The following is an 18,880-nucleotide window of genomic DNA, read 5'->3' on the forward strand; positions in this document are numbered from 1 at the left end:
GAAGCCAGCAATAGCCAGGTGGAAAATACACAAAAGGAGGCAGGTTTTTGCACATGTGGTTGACCTGTGGAACTTGTCACCACAGCAGGTTGTAGGTGGTACGGATCTATGTAGGTTTAAGGGAAGATGGGCAAGTGTCTGACAGACAAATCCAGTGAAGGTTACTAAGGTCATAGAAACTACATCTGCCTCAGAAAAATCTCTGAGTTTGAAATATTGGTGGCAGGGAAAGTGCTGGAGGGGACTATTGCATGACCTTGCCCTTTACTAATGCAACATGATATTGGGCCAGCACAGCCCTTGGTCTGACCCAGTATGGAAGCTCTTATGTTCAAGAAAGTGCTTGTAAAACTTAAGTACCTTACACTCATTTCTGTCTTGACTTGTTAATTAAACCAGAAATTCTTCAGCTCATTTTCTCAGGCACATGAATAATTATTACACTTTGGTTTTAAGTTGTACACACAAAAAACAAAAACAGAACTGCAAACAAAATTTATATTTTGAAGAAATCCACCTCAGCCTTCAAAATGAAACTGCACGCTGCAGTTGCTGGCCAAAGCCTTATTTCCAACCCATTTATATAATTGGTTCCACTAAATTTCAGAAGTTAAGTCTTTTAAAGGAAAGATATGCCTGTGATTAAGAATGAAACAGCACTCTGGAGATCCAGCAATGCCACAAATTTCCTGTCACTTTTGGCAAATCAGTGGGCTCCCATCTAGTGCGAGCCAATTTTTCTGCAGATGAGCTCACTGAAACTACTCAGGTTAAGCACTTGCAAGAGTGCTTAATGAAGGAGGTTTTTCACGTTGCGCATCTATGTCACGGCAGAAAGCTTTGGGGAGGACCTTGTTGTAATGCAAGGGGCTGATCCACGGTGCAGAGACCACCACCCAAAGCTTTCTGCCTTGGGAAGGGAGATAAAAGACACACCACAGGAAGGCAGAGAGGGGTGAACAGTGATGAGGAAAGGAGGGAGGGCCTGAGGAGCGGGGCTGGGGAGAAGGGTGACCCAAAGGAGTGGGGCAGCCCTGAGGAGCGGGGCCAGGAGGGTCCCTAAGGAGTGGGGCAGCCCTGAGGAGCGGGGCCAGGAGGGTCCCTGAGGAGTGGGGCAGCTCTGAGGAGCAGGGCCAGGAGGGTCCCTGAGAAGCGGGGCGGCCCTGAGGAGCGGGGCCAAGAGGGTCACTGAGAAGTGCGGCCAAGAGGGTCACTGAGAAGCGGGGCGGCCCTGAGGAACGGGGCCGGAAAGGCGGGGGGGCCGGGGCGCCCCCGAGGGGCGAGGGCAGGGAGGCGGGGGCAGGCCACGGGTCGGGGGAACGCCGCTCCCTGCAGCCGCAAGCCCTAGCCCGGCCCGAAGAGCCTCCTGTGGAGCCGGCAGCCGCTCCTCCCCTTCCTCAGGAGTCCTACGGCAGGTCAGGGCGAAGCGGCCCTCCACGCTGCCACTGCCGCCCGGCCCCGTCATGCCCGGCAGCGCCGGCCGCACGCAGGTGGCGCGGTGCGGACGGTGCGGTGCCCTCCCGCCATTGCCCCCGGGATGGGGTCCCTCCGCCTCCCCATTTGCCTCCGCCTACACCCCCGGCCCACCAGCCTCTCCCACCCCGTCCCTACGCGGGTCACCCCGGCCCTCCGCCCGGCGCCGAGAGGAAGCCTCTCCCCGGGCGATGCGCCTCCCCGCCCCGCGGGCAGAGCCCCTTCTTCCCTTCCCATCCGAGGAGATACCGGGATCTGCCTTCGCTCCCGTCGGCCCTCCCCTCTCGCCCTCCCGGCCTCCTCCCTCTCGCCTCCTTTCTTTTTTTCTTTTTTTTCCCTTTTTCCATCCCCTCCCCCGCCTGGGAAGACCTGGCCGCTCCCCCCGCCCCGTCCTCAGTAGCCGCGGGCGCTGGGCGGCGGGCGGGCGGCGCGGAGCGGGGAGCCTGCGCCCCGGGGCTGTGGCCGCCTTCCCCTCCGTTCGTCCTGCGGGGTGCCAGGTATGAAAGAAACCCTTCCCGACGCCGGCCGTGGGGGGAAAGGCTGCCCCGAGAGACTTCGTCGGGGCAGCACTGGGTGGACAGGCAGGGAGCCGGGGATGGGGGCTGAGGATGGCAGCCCGGGGCCGGGGCAGCCCGGGGCCGGGGACTGGGCAGTCGGAGATAACGTCCGTAAGGTCATCTCTTTTTTTGCGATGTCGTTCTTCTTACACGGGTCGTTTTAAAAAAATGATCAGGCTGAGCGATGTCAGTACCTTGGGCTTGGCAGCTGAAGAGTTTCGTGTAAAGCTCCTGCCTCTTTAGACTGATGGATATATTTTTGATACGACTAAAACGTGAGACGTTTCTTTGGTCCCTTTTTTTTTAAAAAGAAATTGAAGCTAGTTTCACAAGGCGGCTAACGGGACGAAAGCAAGGAGCATATTTATTGGGCTTTCAAGGGTTTGTCTCTGTGCTGCGTCTTCTGCGGGGAGCAGGCAAGGAACCTCTTCACCCTTCAAAACAACCTCTCCTTTAATTCTGATTCATCCTCTCAGTATTCACGCTACCAGCCCCGCGATCTTCTGGAATTGACACTAATTTCATCCAGATTTGTCACTGCTGGAAGCAGATTTATCTTGGAATGGCAAAAAAAGCCGTGCCAAGGTATTTAACTTGCAGGCTCTGGAGAAAGGGAACTCCTTTGGATCAGACGCGGAAAAGCAGAGCGTGCTGCGGAAAGCAGGACCAAGGGATGGCTAAAGAGCTGTAGAGTTAAAACCTTCCTCCCCAAACCCTCGGCTTCTTCCAGGAGAACCCTGGGCTTTAACACGCTAATGCATAGGAGCGGCTGGCAGAAGCGGAGCGGGCAGTGGAAGAGCGGCCATCCCAGCAAAGCCCCCCAGTCCCCGCCGTTCCTCCGGCTGGTTCCCGGCCGATGGCCGCCCGCTCCCGTCCCGGGGGCCGCTGCCCGGGGCCCCTCCGGCTGGTAGGGCTCGACCCCCGGAGCCGCTCAGCTGCGGAGCAGCGGCCAGGACGCGACCTCCCCGCCCCCAGCCTCCCTCCTCGACCCGGAGGAGCGGGGAGAAGAGCCCGGCAGCGTGGCGGGTCGGGAGGAGCGGCGGCTGCCGTGGGCCAGCCCGGCACCCGGGGGATGGCAGGCAGCTGCTGAAGCGGGGCCGGCCGCGGTTGCCCGGCCGCCGGCTGTCCGGGCGCGCCACCCCGCGGCCGCGGTGGGGGCGGCCGGGAAAGGGAAAACCCGGTCAGAGGTGAAGCCCCTGCCCCCATTGCCATTCATCCCCCCCCCCGCCTTCTTTATTTCCCCCTCTGCGTGCGTGATTTCAGAAATGACCTGTCACGCCTGCCGTGTAAAATTAATTCTTCTTATGGCTACTGAGGCTGCTTAAATTTTGTAAGAGCCAGGAGTCGCGGTGGGGTTTTCTCCATAGGTCAGAGAGGAGGAGGAAATCTGTGCGCCAATATACGGATTGAGCACACCCGGAGGAGTGAAGGGGGCAGTGGCAGATAAGGTTAGGGTAATGTTTTTTTCCAGGGAGTGTGAGTTTTCCAAAATTCGTTCTCTATTTTGCTTTGTCAGAGTAGAACTGTGAATTCCAACTTTCAGGCCATTTTAAGAATAAGGCCAAAAGCAGTTAAAGGAGCTGGTTAGTGTAGCAGCCTCTAATATTTTATGGTCTGAAAATTGTATTTAAAATTATGTAAGCATAGTTTGAAATGTGCTGACTTTCCTACAATAAGAGGTAAACCCCAGAGCAGAGGCTGCACCTAACAGACCAAGGTAGCTGGACACAACTTTTCTTCTCTCTGAGCTACACTGACATGTAAATTCACTCTGGGGTAGCCTGAAGAGAAACATTTTAGTTCTGTTTGACTAAAAGCCTTCCCCTGAGCATTCAAGATGCCTTCTACGGGCGTAAGATAGGTTATACTGACAAAATATTTGAAAGATATCCTGAAAAGTTAGGAGATGGGTAGGTTTTGTACTGTGAATGCAGAAAGATTTTATATTGGAAGCAAGAAGTAAGAACAACTGGAAATACTTTTGATTGCATACATATGGTCCTCACCGTTATCAGCTGGATTTCGAAACTGGAGGAAGAATTTCAACATTTTCATGGAGCTGGGGATCTCTCTCACTTTCTAGTTTCCATCTTCTGCCTTCTCTGAAGCAATTCATCCTGCCATAAAGACAGAGCTGAATCAAGGCTTCTAATTACTGTAAGCCAACCCGAAATTTGTATGGGAAAGGAGCTAAGGAAAGGAGAGGGCAGACCAGCTTGGGGTTTGGAGGAAGAGTGAAGAACAGCGTGGCAAAAAGTGTGAGTAAGATGTTGAGTGTTTTTTCTTGCATCCAGCTTGTAGCTTTCTCAGGGCCTTTCCTCCTTCCTCTGGAGGCTGTATTCTCTCTTACCTTCTCTCACCCTGCAAAGGTGTCTTTGCAGCCGTCTACACACTTCCATCCCCATCGTCTGGCAAGAGAAACCCCTGTGTTGCCCCTTGCCGGCAACCTGTACTGAGCCATGGCAACTGCTGACGTTGCCCATTGCTTGAAGTTGGCCTTGCTTAAATGGTAGAGACCGGGTTGATAAACAGAGCTTAAGTGCATGGCTGTAAATTACGATGCTACCTAGTAGGACCACTGCTCTGGTCTGTAATGAGAATTACTATTTTCATCAAGTTCCTCAGCTTGGACTTCTTCCAGTTCTACTGAAGTGTAGTTAGTTCATTATGAGCAACAAGTAGTTCATTATAAATGATGAAAATCTTGGTTCCCAAGACTGCCTTTGTAAGTAGTGAAGACTTGAGTATAGTATTTCAAATAGGAGGCTCCAATGCATCTATTGAGGGTTGTGTGTTTGGGTTTTTTCTTTTTTAAAGAGTGTCAGAAGGAGCAATAGTACTCCACCCATTTGCTTGCAGAAAGTCTCTCTATAAAGTGGAGTTAGTTATGGGTCCAGCTGGGAAGACTTCATCCATCGCAGTGGAATGACATCAACCGAGACACCTCTAAGACTTTCTGTATGACCTAGCAGTTAGTGAATGAACTTTCCTTAGGGCTCACAAAATTCATCTACAGACAAATATCAAACACCCAGACCCCAAGGAAGGGCTGAGGAAGGGAGGAGTATTCTAGCAAAAAACATAGAAAAGGCATTCTCAAGCCTGACAGAAGAACAGCGTTTCTTAATACCTTGTATCTGTTCATTAGAGCAAAGCAAATTTAAACCAGCTTTTCCGCATTAATATCACAACATTTATCATCGAACCATACTAGTTTGTGACAGGCTGAAAATAAAGAAAAGGACATACTTCCTCATACAACATGTAGTTAAGTTGTAGAACTCCTTGACGCAGAACATTGTGGATACAAAATTTTATATGGGTTCAAGGGAAGACTGGGTCGCTATGGAAGAGAAATCCACTTAGGTTTCCTCACACTACAGAAACTACCTCTGGTTTAAAGTCCATGAGGTGCAACTGGTTGTAAGTTAAGAGACTATGAGGGAGGAGGGATATACATGGTTGTCCTATTCTTGTGCTCTACCCTAGGCATCCACATTTGGCCAGTGTCAGAAATGGGATTTTAGGCGAGATGGACCTTTGGTCAGGCCAGGAAAGCTATTCTTCTGTTGTCATCATAGTATTTCTGTATTTTGATACGTTATCATTTATCAATAGATAAGTAAAATTATAATTCCTCTTCAAATTTAGTACTAATTGAGCAATAACCAAAACAATACTTTGAAGGTAACTTTGTATATAAAAATTAATGTTTAAATATGTGCATTTCTGCTATACCAATAACCTGGACTGGTATGGACAACCGATGTCTGCAAAATCTCGTACCTGGGATGACTCTGCTCTGCTTTCAAAACCTTCAGATGTCTTTTAGTATGACCACATACACCCCAGAGCTTAGGTCTGTGAGTCACTGTAATCTCCAAATGTCTTATGAAAGCCCAGACATCTTCTCCAACACCTGAGTTAGTTAGCTACTTTAAAGCCAGGGTGGGTATCTTTATACTGTATTGTAAAATGTGTTTTATGTATATCCTAGTAAGTAAACTCCGGGTCAAAGTTGTGTTCCATGCAGGGGAAGGTGAAAAGCGTCAAAAAATATGCTAAAACAAAACCAGCCTTGGAATTTGGCATCAGAAGCAACAAGCTGTGTTTGAACCGTAGTGCTTAGTTAGCTAAAAAGTGATAATTGTTACCTCTTACAGACAAGAACTGCCTATATTGTGAAGATGCCTCAAAATTGTAGGAGTTGTCGGTCCATTATACAGCTTTTGAAGTGATGTTACCACTTCTTTTTTCCATGTTGCACACATATTCCTCTTTTTTCATGCTAGATCTTTAGCTAGCTTGTAACCAGTACTGTTTCACTGCACTTGTATTATTTTAAACTAAGCCCAAGAAAAGGAAAGCCATTACAATGTAAACCAGAGAGCTTAACCACATACATATCCTTGAATTGCTTGGCTTTTAAAGTTTAATCATAGGCCCTTTCTTTCTACACAGCTGAGGTTTCCATGTAATTGGAATGAAGGATATGAGAACAGAGCGCAGCTTTCCCAATGGCAGTGACCAGTAGTTGGTTAATGCCACTGACATCACTGCTGCCAAAGGAGAAAAAAGGTCTTTTCAGTAATGTTTTGAGCTCAGAATCAAGACTTCTGGGTTCAGTTTCTGGCTCTGCCACAGACTTCTAACAATTTTACGTTCTTTCTGTGTGTTTCCCAACTGCAGATGGGAATAAAACTGCTTTTTGTCTTTCCCATTTAAAGTATTAGCTCTTTGTGTGATGCATTGCCCCATCTAGGTGGGGCTTTCCACATGTGACCATAAGGCACGGACAGCACAGTTCCTGCAGCCTTTGTGGGATCCTGCAGGAAAAAAACATGTGATGAGTCAGCAGACTTGTCCCTCCTACTTGGCTGGGCTTTCCTGCATGTATATAACCAGCACACTCCTCTAGACCAGCAACCTTCTACTTTCCTCACTCATCTGTGCCCTGCAACCATGCATTTTGAAATTCTTTGACATTCTGAGAGAGATTCAGACACCCACGCATAGGAAATGAATGAGGTTTTGGTGGCCATGGCACACAGGGAGATACAACTCAGGATCTGCAGGAGACCCATGCCTTTCAGAGCAGCAGAAGCTGAAAGCATTTAAAATGAGACTTGCCACCTTGTTTAGGTGCCCACATTTCTCCATCTGTCACATCCAGACAACATGAACTTTTAAAGGGGAAAAGAGATTTAAGTTGGTTCCTTGGGAGAGCAATTAGCAAAGTGCCATTTTCCACAGCAGGCAGGTTCACAGGTCTTACCTGGGTGGGTAATGCAGAACCATTGGTGGCTTGTAGATCACTTAAAGCTGCTACTTTTTGGCCAGTACATGAAAAAGCACAATTTGTCTGCTTTCCTAAGGGTCCCTAAGTCTCATGAGTGTGGTCTGTCTGTCCATCTGTGCCTGGATCCCAACTTTTGAATGCAACTTTTGAATACGTTGGTGATTTTCAACCATGTTCTACCTACAAGCAGTAGCTATAGAGAAGAGAAGCAGAAGCGTAAAACAATTGCATTCCTAAGCTTAAAACATAATTGCATTCCTACAGGATAAATAAAACCAGGGCACTGTACAGAGTGGAATGACTCAGACTACTGCCCTATGGAGGGAAAAGCAGGTAAAACTCAGCTGTTTCCCCCTTCCAGTAGGTAGCTCAGCATGGATACTGGCTATCTTGTTTGCACCCATCTTGCTAGAGACCATTGGAAGCATCAGAGGCAATACAGGGAATATCTGAGGCATTTCTATTTTGAGCAGAGTATTAAATTCTGTTCCACTGATTTCAATGCTAATATTGCATGATTATACTTTGAAGATACTAAGATAACTGTGTATATTTCCAACGTGCATTTTCAAATCTCTCTTTCTTGTTTTAGAAAAAAATAGATAAAATGGAGCACATGTTACTGCTATTCATATTTTTCATACCTATATTGGGTCTCACTAATGGAACAGAAACTGAACAAGATTTTACTTGGCACTTAAAGAAGATTCCTCAGATTGTGAGCAAAAGAACTTTCTCCCTTGACAGCCCTAAATTTGAAGCAAAAACCAAATTAGAGCTGAACAGTGTATGTGGAATTGAATGTCAAAGAAAATTGCCGGTGCCAAGCTTGTCTGACTTGAAGGACCTCTTATCCTATGAGACCATTTTTGAAAACGGCACACGGACCCTGACTGAAGTGAATGTCCTCGGACTAGTGCTTGACCCAGCTGGAAACACAACCACACGAAGGTCTTCGAGAAAGAAGAGGCAGATATATGGAACGGACAGTAGGTTCAGCATCTATGACAAGCGGTTTATGACCAACTTTCCATTCAACACAGCTGTGAAGATCTCCACTGGCTGTAGTGGCATTCTCATTTCCCCCAAGCATGTGCTAACAGCTGCCCATTGTCTGCACAACGGCAAGGATTATGTCAAGGGCAGCAAAAGACTGAGGGTGGGCCTGATGAAGACGAAATCCAGAGGTGATGGCAGGAAACGCAAAGGTGCTGAAAGAAGTAGGAGAGAAGTTTCTGCGGCCCAAGAGGATCCCAAAGTTGCCACAATCGGCACACAAAGGCGACAATCCAAAGGTGGCGGGCGAAAGCAAAGGAGATCAGGGAGGAAGCAGGGGACGTCAGATGGCATGCCCTCCTTCCAGTGGACCAGGGTGAAGAGTACTCACATCCCGAAAGGCTGGTTTAAGGGTGTCTCTGGGGATATTGCCCTGGATTATGATTATGCTGTTCTTGAGCTCAAGCGTCCCCACAAAAGGAAATACATGGAGCTGGGAATCAGCCCAACAATCAAAATGATGCCTGGGAGCATGATCCACTTCTCAGGTTTTGACAATGATCGATCTGGGCAGCTGGTCTATAGATTTTGTAGCATTTCTGATGAGTCCAATGATCTCTTTTATCAGTACTGTGATGCTGAGCCTGGCTCCACTGGATCTGGCGTCTATCTCCGTCTTAAGGAGCCGAACAAAAAGAAGTGGAAACGCAAGATCATCGCTGTTTACTCAGGCCATCAGTGGGTGGATGTCAATGGTGAACAGCAGGATTACAATGTAGCAGTAAGAATTACTCCTCTCAAATATGCCCAGATTTGCTTCTGGATACATGGGAATGATGAGAATTGCGCACAAGGCTGAAGAGAGCTGAACCTGACTCGCTTAGCACCCATATTACCATAGAGCAAAAGTCTAATGCAGCACTTACTGGAAGAACATCACTCCATGGCGGGATTTTTTGAACTCAAAGCTCACAAGTAACGTTACGGTGACGTGAGGAACGCTGAATTGCTGGGGGATGGGTAGAGTTGTCAAACAAAATATTTTTAATTGTAATCAATCCTAGATATGCACTTAAAATCCCAAACTATATTTATGTTTGCAATTGTGATAAATTTGAATCATTCACATCAGAAAAAAATGACTACATCTGTTTGTCATTTTTTTCCCAAGGGAAGGATTGACATATCTCAAACAATATCTATTAAACAATATCTATTTTTCCAATGGATTTGCTTTTCTCAGGGTTCTGGTCCAATTCTTCAAATGCAAGTCGTGCATACAGCACATGGAGGTATATGCAGAATGATCCAGAGAACTGCATGAGACCAAGACATTATTTTGGCATTCTCTAAAGACAACAGCTCCATGTTGAGAAGCAGCAGTCTAGTTCATGCTTGTTAGTTTGGAAAACTTCCTCCTCTGGTTGCTGCAGGAACACTTCCATGGAAATCCCAAATTTCTGTAACTGAGGGTTAGACCTCAAAGACAAGTTTCACCTCATTGCTCAGTAAAAACAGCAAAAAGAAATTAATGGACATAGAAGTTTCCACGTTTGGAAGAAGAAGAAACATCGTGACATAATTTAATGCCTTTAAATCTTCTTTGAGAAGCTAGAGAAGTCTTAAACACATGCATTTGCATTCCAGTTAGTTTTTGGAGAGCTGTAGGTTTAGTTTCTAGTCAAATGTTTATCTTTACCATTGGGAGAAGTCACTGATTTCTGAAGTGGCTATTTGACAATCATTTAGAGCTTCACAGATGATAGATTTTTTTGGGTGCTAACCATTTTTGCAGTTTTAAAAATTACTTTTATACGAGTTCAGCTTCATAGATAGGATAGTATGTATTAGACTGGGAGTTGGAAAGCAATATTGTAGTTTGGCTTTATATGGTTTTGCAAAATGGGTAGTTTTAATCATGTCATACCCAGATTCCACCTCAACATGAGTTACAAGGTTAAACGAAACATTTCTCCCAACTAAATTATGCCACCTTCTGAATGGTAGAAGAACTATCATGTACGTTATAACAGATATCTTGTTAGGCAGCAGCAGTAGTTAGCAAATAATTTGGTGCAGTATGTTTGCTGAACCATGTATTTAATGAAACACAAAGTGACCTTGATTTTTACACACCTTTAAACACAAATCACTTTTTAAAAAATTGTTGTTGATCGCTACACAAGTCTATATCTTTTATTTTATATCAAGATTTTGAAGCGCACAGGATTGTTATGGTGCTATGTTAATCTAATAACATAAAATGAATCTGTCTATTTCTGATCATAATCCTTTGGGTTTCAATACTTTTAAGATTATTCACCACAACAATATTTAATTTTTTTGATCATAAGTTTATGCTGACCAAAACACATTTTCTTCCTGTGGAGAAGAAAAAAATATAACAAGATTTTAAAATACTATTTGTTTTTGGTATCTTTAAAATATGCTTGTAATAGCTTTTGATGAAATAAGATCATTTTTAATAATCCACTTTTTTGTAGATGATTGAAAGTATAAAACCTGACACTTTGAATGTGCAGGCAACTTTGTCATATTATTGCCAAAGTATAAAAATTTAAGACTTGTTTCTATACCATAACTATTTCATTAATTGAAAGAGATCTCACTTTAAAATAAACTATTTTGTTTAACATCAGCTTTCCAGGGAACACTTAACTTTTCTTTCTTTCTTTCTTTTTTTTTTTTTTTTTGTGGTGATTGTTTCCAGAAAACTAATAATAAATTTAAAGTTTAGAAATTAATGTCTAAGATATTAAGGTTAATTATTTTGTATTGTTGTTAACATCTCTTTTAAGATGTATGGCTTCGCTCACAATAATTTTCAATCACCTCACTCCAGTATTTAATACTCTCGCTCTATGCAACAGGTCTACAATATTCTTTAGTCAGCTCTGTAATGTTTTTCTTAAAAGTGCCTTTTTCCATAGTTACTGTGACAAATAAGGTACCACATCATTAATCCAATACAAGTCAACCTACGTGCATGGATTTTGTTACAATTATTCTCATTGTTGATTTGGGTCCAAAACTGATCAAGATAAGGTGGCTTAGTAAATTCCTTGTTTTGGTAAGTCTTATTTAGGTGTGCTCCTTCAGAGCAGAAATATAATCTATTTCTTTATTAGTTTGGGAATTGGGGACAAGGTAAGAATGAAAAATGTTGATGTCAGCTTTCAAATGGTCTTGTTATATCAGCATCCACTATAAATACCTCAGCCACGACCTGAAGTTCTCATACCAGGCTGATAACAAATGTTTATCCTCAGAGGATAAATATTAGATGCTCAGTGCCTCATTTTATGGTACTAAGAGATTAAAGAAGCTGGCTAGAGCAACATAAAAATTAATGAAAACTATATATATCTATTCAAGCCTCTGTGTCTGAGTGCACCTGCACAAACACATGCAAATATAGGGGCTTGTAGAGTATGTGCCATGTTGACTGGGTCAGCGCCTTCAGGCGAGGGAACGCAGGCAAAAGAAGACACAGACAAAATGTTACTCCTGTTGTATTTGCATGCCAGGCAACATTTCAGTCTGCCACTTGGCCTAAAGGAGAAGGAAATGCTTTATGTAGGCACTGTGACTGCTTACTGCAGGGACTTCTGAAGTAGTTCATAAATCAAGGACTTTTACTTACACACAACCCCTGGAGGTCAATGTCCCGTGTAGAGCTCTTGGTATCAGCCACTGCAAATGGGACAAGAATTTCTGAGCTGCGATCATCTCAAATTTCCTTTAAAAGCTGCAGTTTGTATCTAGTTATCAATGAGAAAATACGAGGAGGGGGTGTTGTCAGTAGATCAGATCTGCTGGTGTCTAGGACACCAGCATCAAGGCTGGGTTCCCAGCCCGGAAGGGGACAGAGCCCTTGTGAAGTTTCCCCAAAGGATATTTCTCTCTTTCAAGTACCAGGCTGTACATCATTTGTTTTCATCAGTACTAATGCTTTTCCATAGCAGTTGCTGTAGTAGATCTTTTTCTTTAACTGTATTCCCGGCGTTAGGAAAAAACAAACTCAGTCAAATCCCTTTTCTGCTAGGGTGCTACTAGCAATTTGTAAAATTAACAAATAAATTCTTCCTGGGCCAAAGATAAACCTCATAGACAAACCATTAACATACCCAGACCAGCTTCTGCAGGACATTTGTGCATGCATTTAATTTGTGCATACATTTAATTTGGGGCTCTGAGACATATGATGGAAGTCAAGGGGATTATCTGCAATGTGAAAAATTAAGTTTGTATTATCTTAACAAAAGAAAAACACAATGTTAGGTAGCAAATTTATTTCTGTTATATGAGGACTAGAGTACTCGATGCTTTAAAAATTGCTTAAAGAAACTCCTTGACTCAGTTTATAATTTACCATCCAAATTTTGCAGATTTGTGAGTCTGCATGGAGTATGAATCGGCACAGAATGTGGCTTAAGTGAAAAAATAATTCATCTACATGTGGGGGAAAGAAGCAGCTGGCAACTTCCTTCTATTCTGCAGATAAGAGATGACCTGGCAGCAAACAGCAATTAATACAGAAAGAGCGAGCAAGTAGATGGTACGGAAGACCAGGAAGATGGAGGTGGTATGCAAGGGATAAAGAAAGTGTGAAGAGTAACAGATTAAATGGCTGCAAGTTAGCAGAGGGACCTATTGTAAGAAAGAGTAGGCAGCTGGTAAAGCTGTAACAGTATAAATTAAGATGTAAAAATCAGAAGTTACCTGAACAATCTCCTTTCACTGTTAAAGACGAGGCTGTTCTTCCTGGCCAACAGCACCAAGGAAAGGGCTGTGGGAGGGCTCAGTTCTGGCAGGACCACTAGCAGGCAGGGGGAGTTGACCTTGATCTACACTCCCTGCCCGGAGTCGGAGTCGCAGGGATTACGCTTATGCTCGTTTAGGGTCCTTGGGAAGCAACAGATCCGTGTCCTGGCCAAAAGGCTTGGCAGCATGAACCTCCCCGCACACCGGGCCACTAAGAGTGTAGGGAGTAAAGGGAGTTTCTTTCACTTGAAAGTTTCTCAAACCTGACATTTTGATGGGATTCCTGTAAAGGCTGTTCCCCATTGGAAAAAAAAAAACACCACCAACAACAAAAAGCAGGAAACAAAAACCCTCAGACTTGAAGCATTTAAATGTTGGCTCCATTTTTTTGCATGTACCTACAAATTCTAGGCAATAAATTTTTTCAAATACCTTCCATTTGTGTTTAGTATCTTTGTAGAAATTTAATAACTGCTTCTAATTTTAAAGCACAGAATATTGCAGATACTTCCATCTACAAATTCCTGGATTAAAGAATGAATGGGAAAAAAATAAAGAATATTGTTAAATTGAAAGCTTAAAATTGCACACTAATATCAAAGGATTTGGAGGTATATTTGAGTCCCTGTTGGTCCAGCCTTTTGCTCTGAGTGTGAGATAGCATTTAGGTTAAAAACCTTCAGAGGTAGCTTTAATGATTCTTTAATGTTCTTAACTTTTTAAAGACTGACAGCTAACTACAAAACATGTGTTTTTATAATATTTTTAACTGCACAAAATGACAACTCATTTGGGAAAATAAATGCAAACCTTTGCTATATGAAGATATTACACGATGCACGGACTATGTCAATAAATACTTTCTATTGTTTTTCTTTGCCTCTGTCATGATGTAGTTTGTTAGCTATGGTGGAGGTACGCAAACTCCATTCTGTAAATGCTTGTAACAGGTTATCAGTGAATCATCTGGGACGTTGTCTTACAAGATATTAATGTCTCTCTAAATTTGTTCTGGGGAAAAAATTTCCTTGTCTACTCCTGTCTTCAAGATAATTACTCCATGAGCAAATTTGATGAGTTAAAAAAAAATTAGTTCAGCAAGGAAATGACTCACAGACTGTGCCACAACTTATTAATTCTGAAATGAGTGATTAGTTCTGTTTCTGCTATTAGCTATTGTTGTCTTTTTTACCCAAGAGAGCTGTTGAACCAGGCCAAATTAGAAGTGTGTAAAATATTATAATCTTGGTTCTCAGCATTATCTTAACTCTGTGCCCTTGAAAGTGGTGCTGATTTGATCACTGACAGTAAAAGGAGAGATTTTTGGCAAGGACGAGAGCTGCTGGAAATATTTAATGGAAAATTTAGAAGTTATTACAGCAGTGATTAACAGTGTGTCTAAGACAAGTGATATTTAACAGGGGTCTGTCGAGGGCTTCCCTGCCAGCTCTGGTGGTCCTTACACGGGGTAGGAGTAAGGGCCACAGGGGAATATATAGGATCGACAGCTTCATCGCCTGGACCAAAGTCCATCTGGGGCTGGTAACAGGGTATAAACCTTTGCTGGAGTTTACTTTTTGCCACCTTTTGGGAGAATGTCTTGGTGCCCCAGAAATGTTTCTCGGCCCCTATCCAGAGAACACAAACAGACCCGGGGTGACAGCTGTGTCCTCTGCAGGCTACTACCAAGCCACTGCCAGGGATGTGGTTGCTCCAATGGAAGACACGTTCCCAGACGTGCTGTGGGTCTCACATTCCCAAGGGCTTTGCGGGGGTTGACCTGGCATCCTATCCAAACATCTATTCAGCCCGTAAATGTTCCAATACAGCCTGGTTCCTTATGCAGGTATTTTCCTGTCACACTTCCAGTTCCCATCATCTTTAACAAGTGCTTAAAAGGCCTTCACCAAATAACAGCAACTCAAATCCACCGAAGAATTGGCATCTTATGCCTTTTATTATGCAGGTATTGCTGATGGACCATTCATTCCTCCTACTTGGAATATGTCTCTAAGCCTTGATGATGGCTTACCCTTCAGCTGTTATTGCTGAGAAAAGAGATCAGATATACTGGAAAAGCTACACAAATATTTTACAAAGGTTGTGCCTCTTGGCAATTATGTATGCACCATAGTTATTGCAGTTGCTATGGCTCTACTTCTTTTCCATGTGAAAGAGTTTGAAAACATTGGATGAAACCAAGTTGGGCTGGTTTTCAGACAAATTACTCAGCTGCCCTTTGGCTGCAGTTGCAGCATTCTCCCACCCCTCCCCTTCAGTTTAATTTCCAACTTTATGGATTAAATGCTGGTTTCAGCTTTGCTTAATCAAAGACAAAAGCAGCCAGGAGACAGCACACAGCAAAGGACCCTTTCTGGCTGTACCCCTCTGCGGGCATTTTAAAGCAAGACAGGCCCCAGAGGGAGAAGAGGACAAGAGAAGGCAAAGGTGAAGACCTTGATCAACAGCAAAAAAGCACAGTGCCTTACTGAATGGAAGGAAACATGATTTATATTTTTCCTACAGTGAGAGGCAACCCTAGTTTTTACATTCCTTTGCCTTCTTCTGAATGATTAACTCATCAGTTAAATGTTGTTGGCTCCTGTACAGGAGCTAAGACAAGCACCATATTTTTATTTAAGCAAAACAGGGATATTCTGAAAAATATGTATGCATAAAGGCAACAGAGACTTTACAGATATGTGTGGCACATGAGTTTTTCTGCCACGCTCATCTGTGCAGGACGTGGATGCGTTCCAGAGCTGCGGTGAGTCACATGGCAGAAGAACAACCGGTTGCTGGTTGTCTGTCCCACCATCTCCCCTCAGGGGCAGGGATTTATTGCGCTACCAAACTCTTGCTGCTTGTTGTGAGTTTGGGCTCAGACCTGGTCTTCTTAAATGGTGGAAATGAGCAGAGGCTACCAGGCACGTGGCCACTGACATTTCAGGGTTTTATACATTTTGCTGTATGTATCCATGGAGGATGCATGAAGTCATTTTTAATAATGGTGGGTTGAAACAGTAAGCTCCAGTAACCGAACAAACATTGCATCACGTTCTCCTATCATTTACAATGGTGAACCTTAGAGGGAAATTTGACCTGCCACATATTATATGTATTTACTTGTTATAGAGCATTATACACTAGGCACTTATGATCTGTAAATGGGTTTATTTCTTTTAGAAAGAGATAAAAAGGAAGCTAATATTCGAAAGGGAACATACCTTTGACAGTGTTCAATTTAGATATGATGCTTTATTGCTTGTAAATTAACCTGTTACAACAGTGATCTGTGGTCAAGTAATGCTGCTTATACGACCGACATGCTTGAGTCCTTCACTTCTTGCTTATTGATTTTTTTCCTTACCAGGTGGGACTAAATAAAATCAGGCATCTGTGCAGTGACCAATGTGAGGTTAGTTTTCTGTCCATACTGTGAAAACAGTGACCACAAGTTTTAAAAAAACCTAAATAGAGCTTCTACTAATTGCATTTTATTACCTTTACAGTGGTGGAGAATTGTCTTTAAGGAGTTATGACTCTGGAAGCAGTTTTTGCTTGGTTATTTTGACATACAAATCCATGGTACACCACACACACACCAGGAGGGGCAACTTTAAACTCGTCTTCAGCTTGAAGGCTCCACAGAGATTGCATTAGCTATTTCCAGCTACAAGAATAAAAGAAATGCCACACAGTATTTGTGTATTTCGTCCCAATTCAGCCTTCACCTTTGCATCCTTCACATTAACGGCATCAACTTTGCCCCGCTATGCTCAATCCATTTATCATCAGGCTAATGAAGCACCTTTTCTTGATTTTCTTTTGTGTATCAGAAAGCTTACATACAGGACACTTCTGAACTTGCCGATGTGCTTTTTTCACCTTGATCCTATCCCTAGGAATCGTTTTTCATGCCTTTGACTCTTATGGCAACTATTTTTATAGCGGGGAAAAGTCCTGGCTCTCCCTGCTCCAGTAATGTATGGATGTCATGCTGCTCCTCCCCACCAGGACAACTGGGAATCCTGTGCCTCAGTTCTACAAGCAACAAGCTCCATCAATTGCCTGTTCACTTCTGGGTGCTGCTTCAGAATGCTTTCCTCAGTCTTCAAACAGCTTTCCATCAGGCATGCACACAGCAGAGGGATGAAGGCGAGGAAAGAACTCGTCCCCTGCTCCGTTTTAGAGACCTTGGAGGAAATGCGGCGAGGGTGGGCCCAGACCCCCTCCTCCCAATGTACTTGTCAGTGATGTACAGGCTCAGATGTCCCTTGTCCTCATGCTGTGCCTCTCCCATCACACACAGTGCACCCTCCCATCCCATCCCATCCCGTCCCGTCCCATCCCATCCTGTCCTCCCTCCAGGAGAGGAAGCTCCTTGACTGAGCAGGACAGTGCCAGCCAGGGCCCCAGCCAGGAGCTGCACGGGTGGTGGGGGTGTCCCTGTAGGGCTCACCTTGCCTTTCTGTCCGGGAGAAACCACTTCAAAGTGCTATTAAGGTAACAGCTGCAAACAGAGAGCTAAAGGCAAAATCACTGCAAGCAAACCAGTGTTCATAGCTCCAAAACAACACGTCGAATCTGGAACCAGCCTTGGGAAATGCTTTCATAAGCTCTGAGTCAACGTAAACGCAGGCTGCCAGCTGAAGGAGTGATCTTGTGATGTCCCTTACAAAATAGCCCCGGGCTGCCCTGACAGCTCCTCCTGCCACGAATGCTGCCTGAGGGAAAGGTCACAGGCTCTGGACCCCAGCAGCAAGCACAGGGTTTAATCTCCTTGACACATCCCACTCTCCAGAGGAAGCTTTATTTAATTTCACTGATTTAACTGACTGCAAAAATAAAAATAATTTGATGTTATTAATCAGATTATACTAACTGGGCTGTAAATGGCTCCCATAGCCTCACAGGATCCACTGGAAAAACAGCTTCAAGTGAAAAGTGAACGATCCCCATCAGGGAGATGTGCCTGTGTGTGAGCCACACCTGCTCAGCACCTGGAGAAATTCGGCAGGGACCTTCTCAGTAGCTGGTTGTGGGTAAAGTTTATCACACCAGTTAAGGTAATGTCTCGTTGCAGCGGCACAGCCTTCTAGGGCTAATCCAAGGACTAAGCCTGGAAAAGAAAAGCTACAGATGTTGCAGATAGGTCTTATCTGCAGTGTTTCTTTACATACCATTTGTGAAAGAGAAAATCACAACTCCACAGAAAGGGTAAAGCCTTCATATTCCAGTAAATACAGTGAAGAGCACTTGCTTTTTTTCCCCCTCAATACCATTAAACAGCATAAATTTAAAACACTGTAAATACTGGAAAAAACTTAGGAAACTCTATGCTTCATTATATCCCTATACCAGGCCTTTTTTTTAATGTCCAAGGTGGAGCCAGGGCTGTAAGCTCAAACTGTTTCCAAGCCCATGCTGGCCCTCATAACGCTTGCCTCTTGCCACATCAGTCAGAGCCCGTGTACACAGCCAAAATTACATGGTCCTGGGTGCAGACATGTACTTTTCCAATGCAGCTTTTTTTTTTATTATTTGGCAAAGGCTAAGCTTCAAGGCAAGTCTTTTTAGACATATAAAAAATCATATTTCTAGATCTAGAAGCTGGCTCCCTCCTCCTAATTTGAAAGCAAACTTTTTGTAAAATTTTAGGCTTGTCTGGCAACGTCACTGTGGAACCAAGTATATCCTGGCAGAAACATGATGAAGATATAGCTCAGAGGTACAAGATGGGTGGAAAACAAGGTTACCTGTGAAGGAG

General features: G+C 44.2%; 1 protein-coding gene across 2 annotated transcripts; it reads left to right on the top strand.

Annotated features, from left to right (window-relative positions):
- Positions 1 to 1,635: 1,635 nt before the first annotated feature.
- Positions 1,636 to 13,984, top strand: PRSS35 (serine protease 35). 2 transcript variants are annotated; one of them, XM_075747603.1, is made up of 2 exons: positions 1,636 to 1,970; positions 7,922 to 13,984. In XM_075747603.1, the coding sequence occupies exons 1-2, from the start codon at positions 1,665 to 1,667 to the stop codon at positions 9,182 to 9,184; spliced, it is 1,569 nt and encodes a 522-aa protein (XP_075603718.1). In that variant the 5' UTR covers positions 1,636 to 1,664; the 3' UTR covers positions 9,185 to 13,984. The 2 variants fall into 2 exon arrangements, with proteins under 2 accessions (XP_075603718.1, XP_075603719.1); XM_075747604.1 differs by lacking the exon at positions 1,636 to 1,970 and adding an exon at positions 4,148 to 4,288.
- The last annotated feature ends 4,896 nt before the right edge of the window (positions 13,985 to 18,880 follow it).

This window comes from Balearica regulorum, chromosome 3 (genome assembly GCF_011004875.1).
Source record: "Balearica regulorum gibbericeps isolate bBalReg1 chromosome 3, bBalReg1.pri, whole genome shotgun sequence".
NCBI lineage: Eukaryota > Metazoa > Chordata > Aves > Gruiformes > Gruidae > Balearica > Balearica regulorum.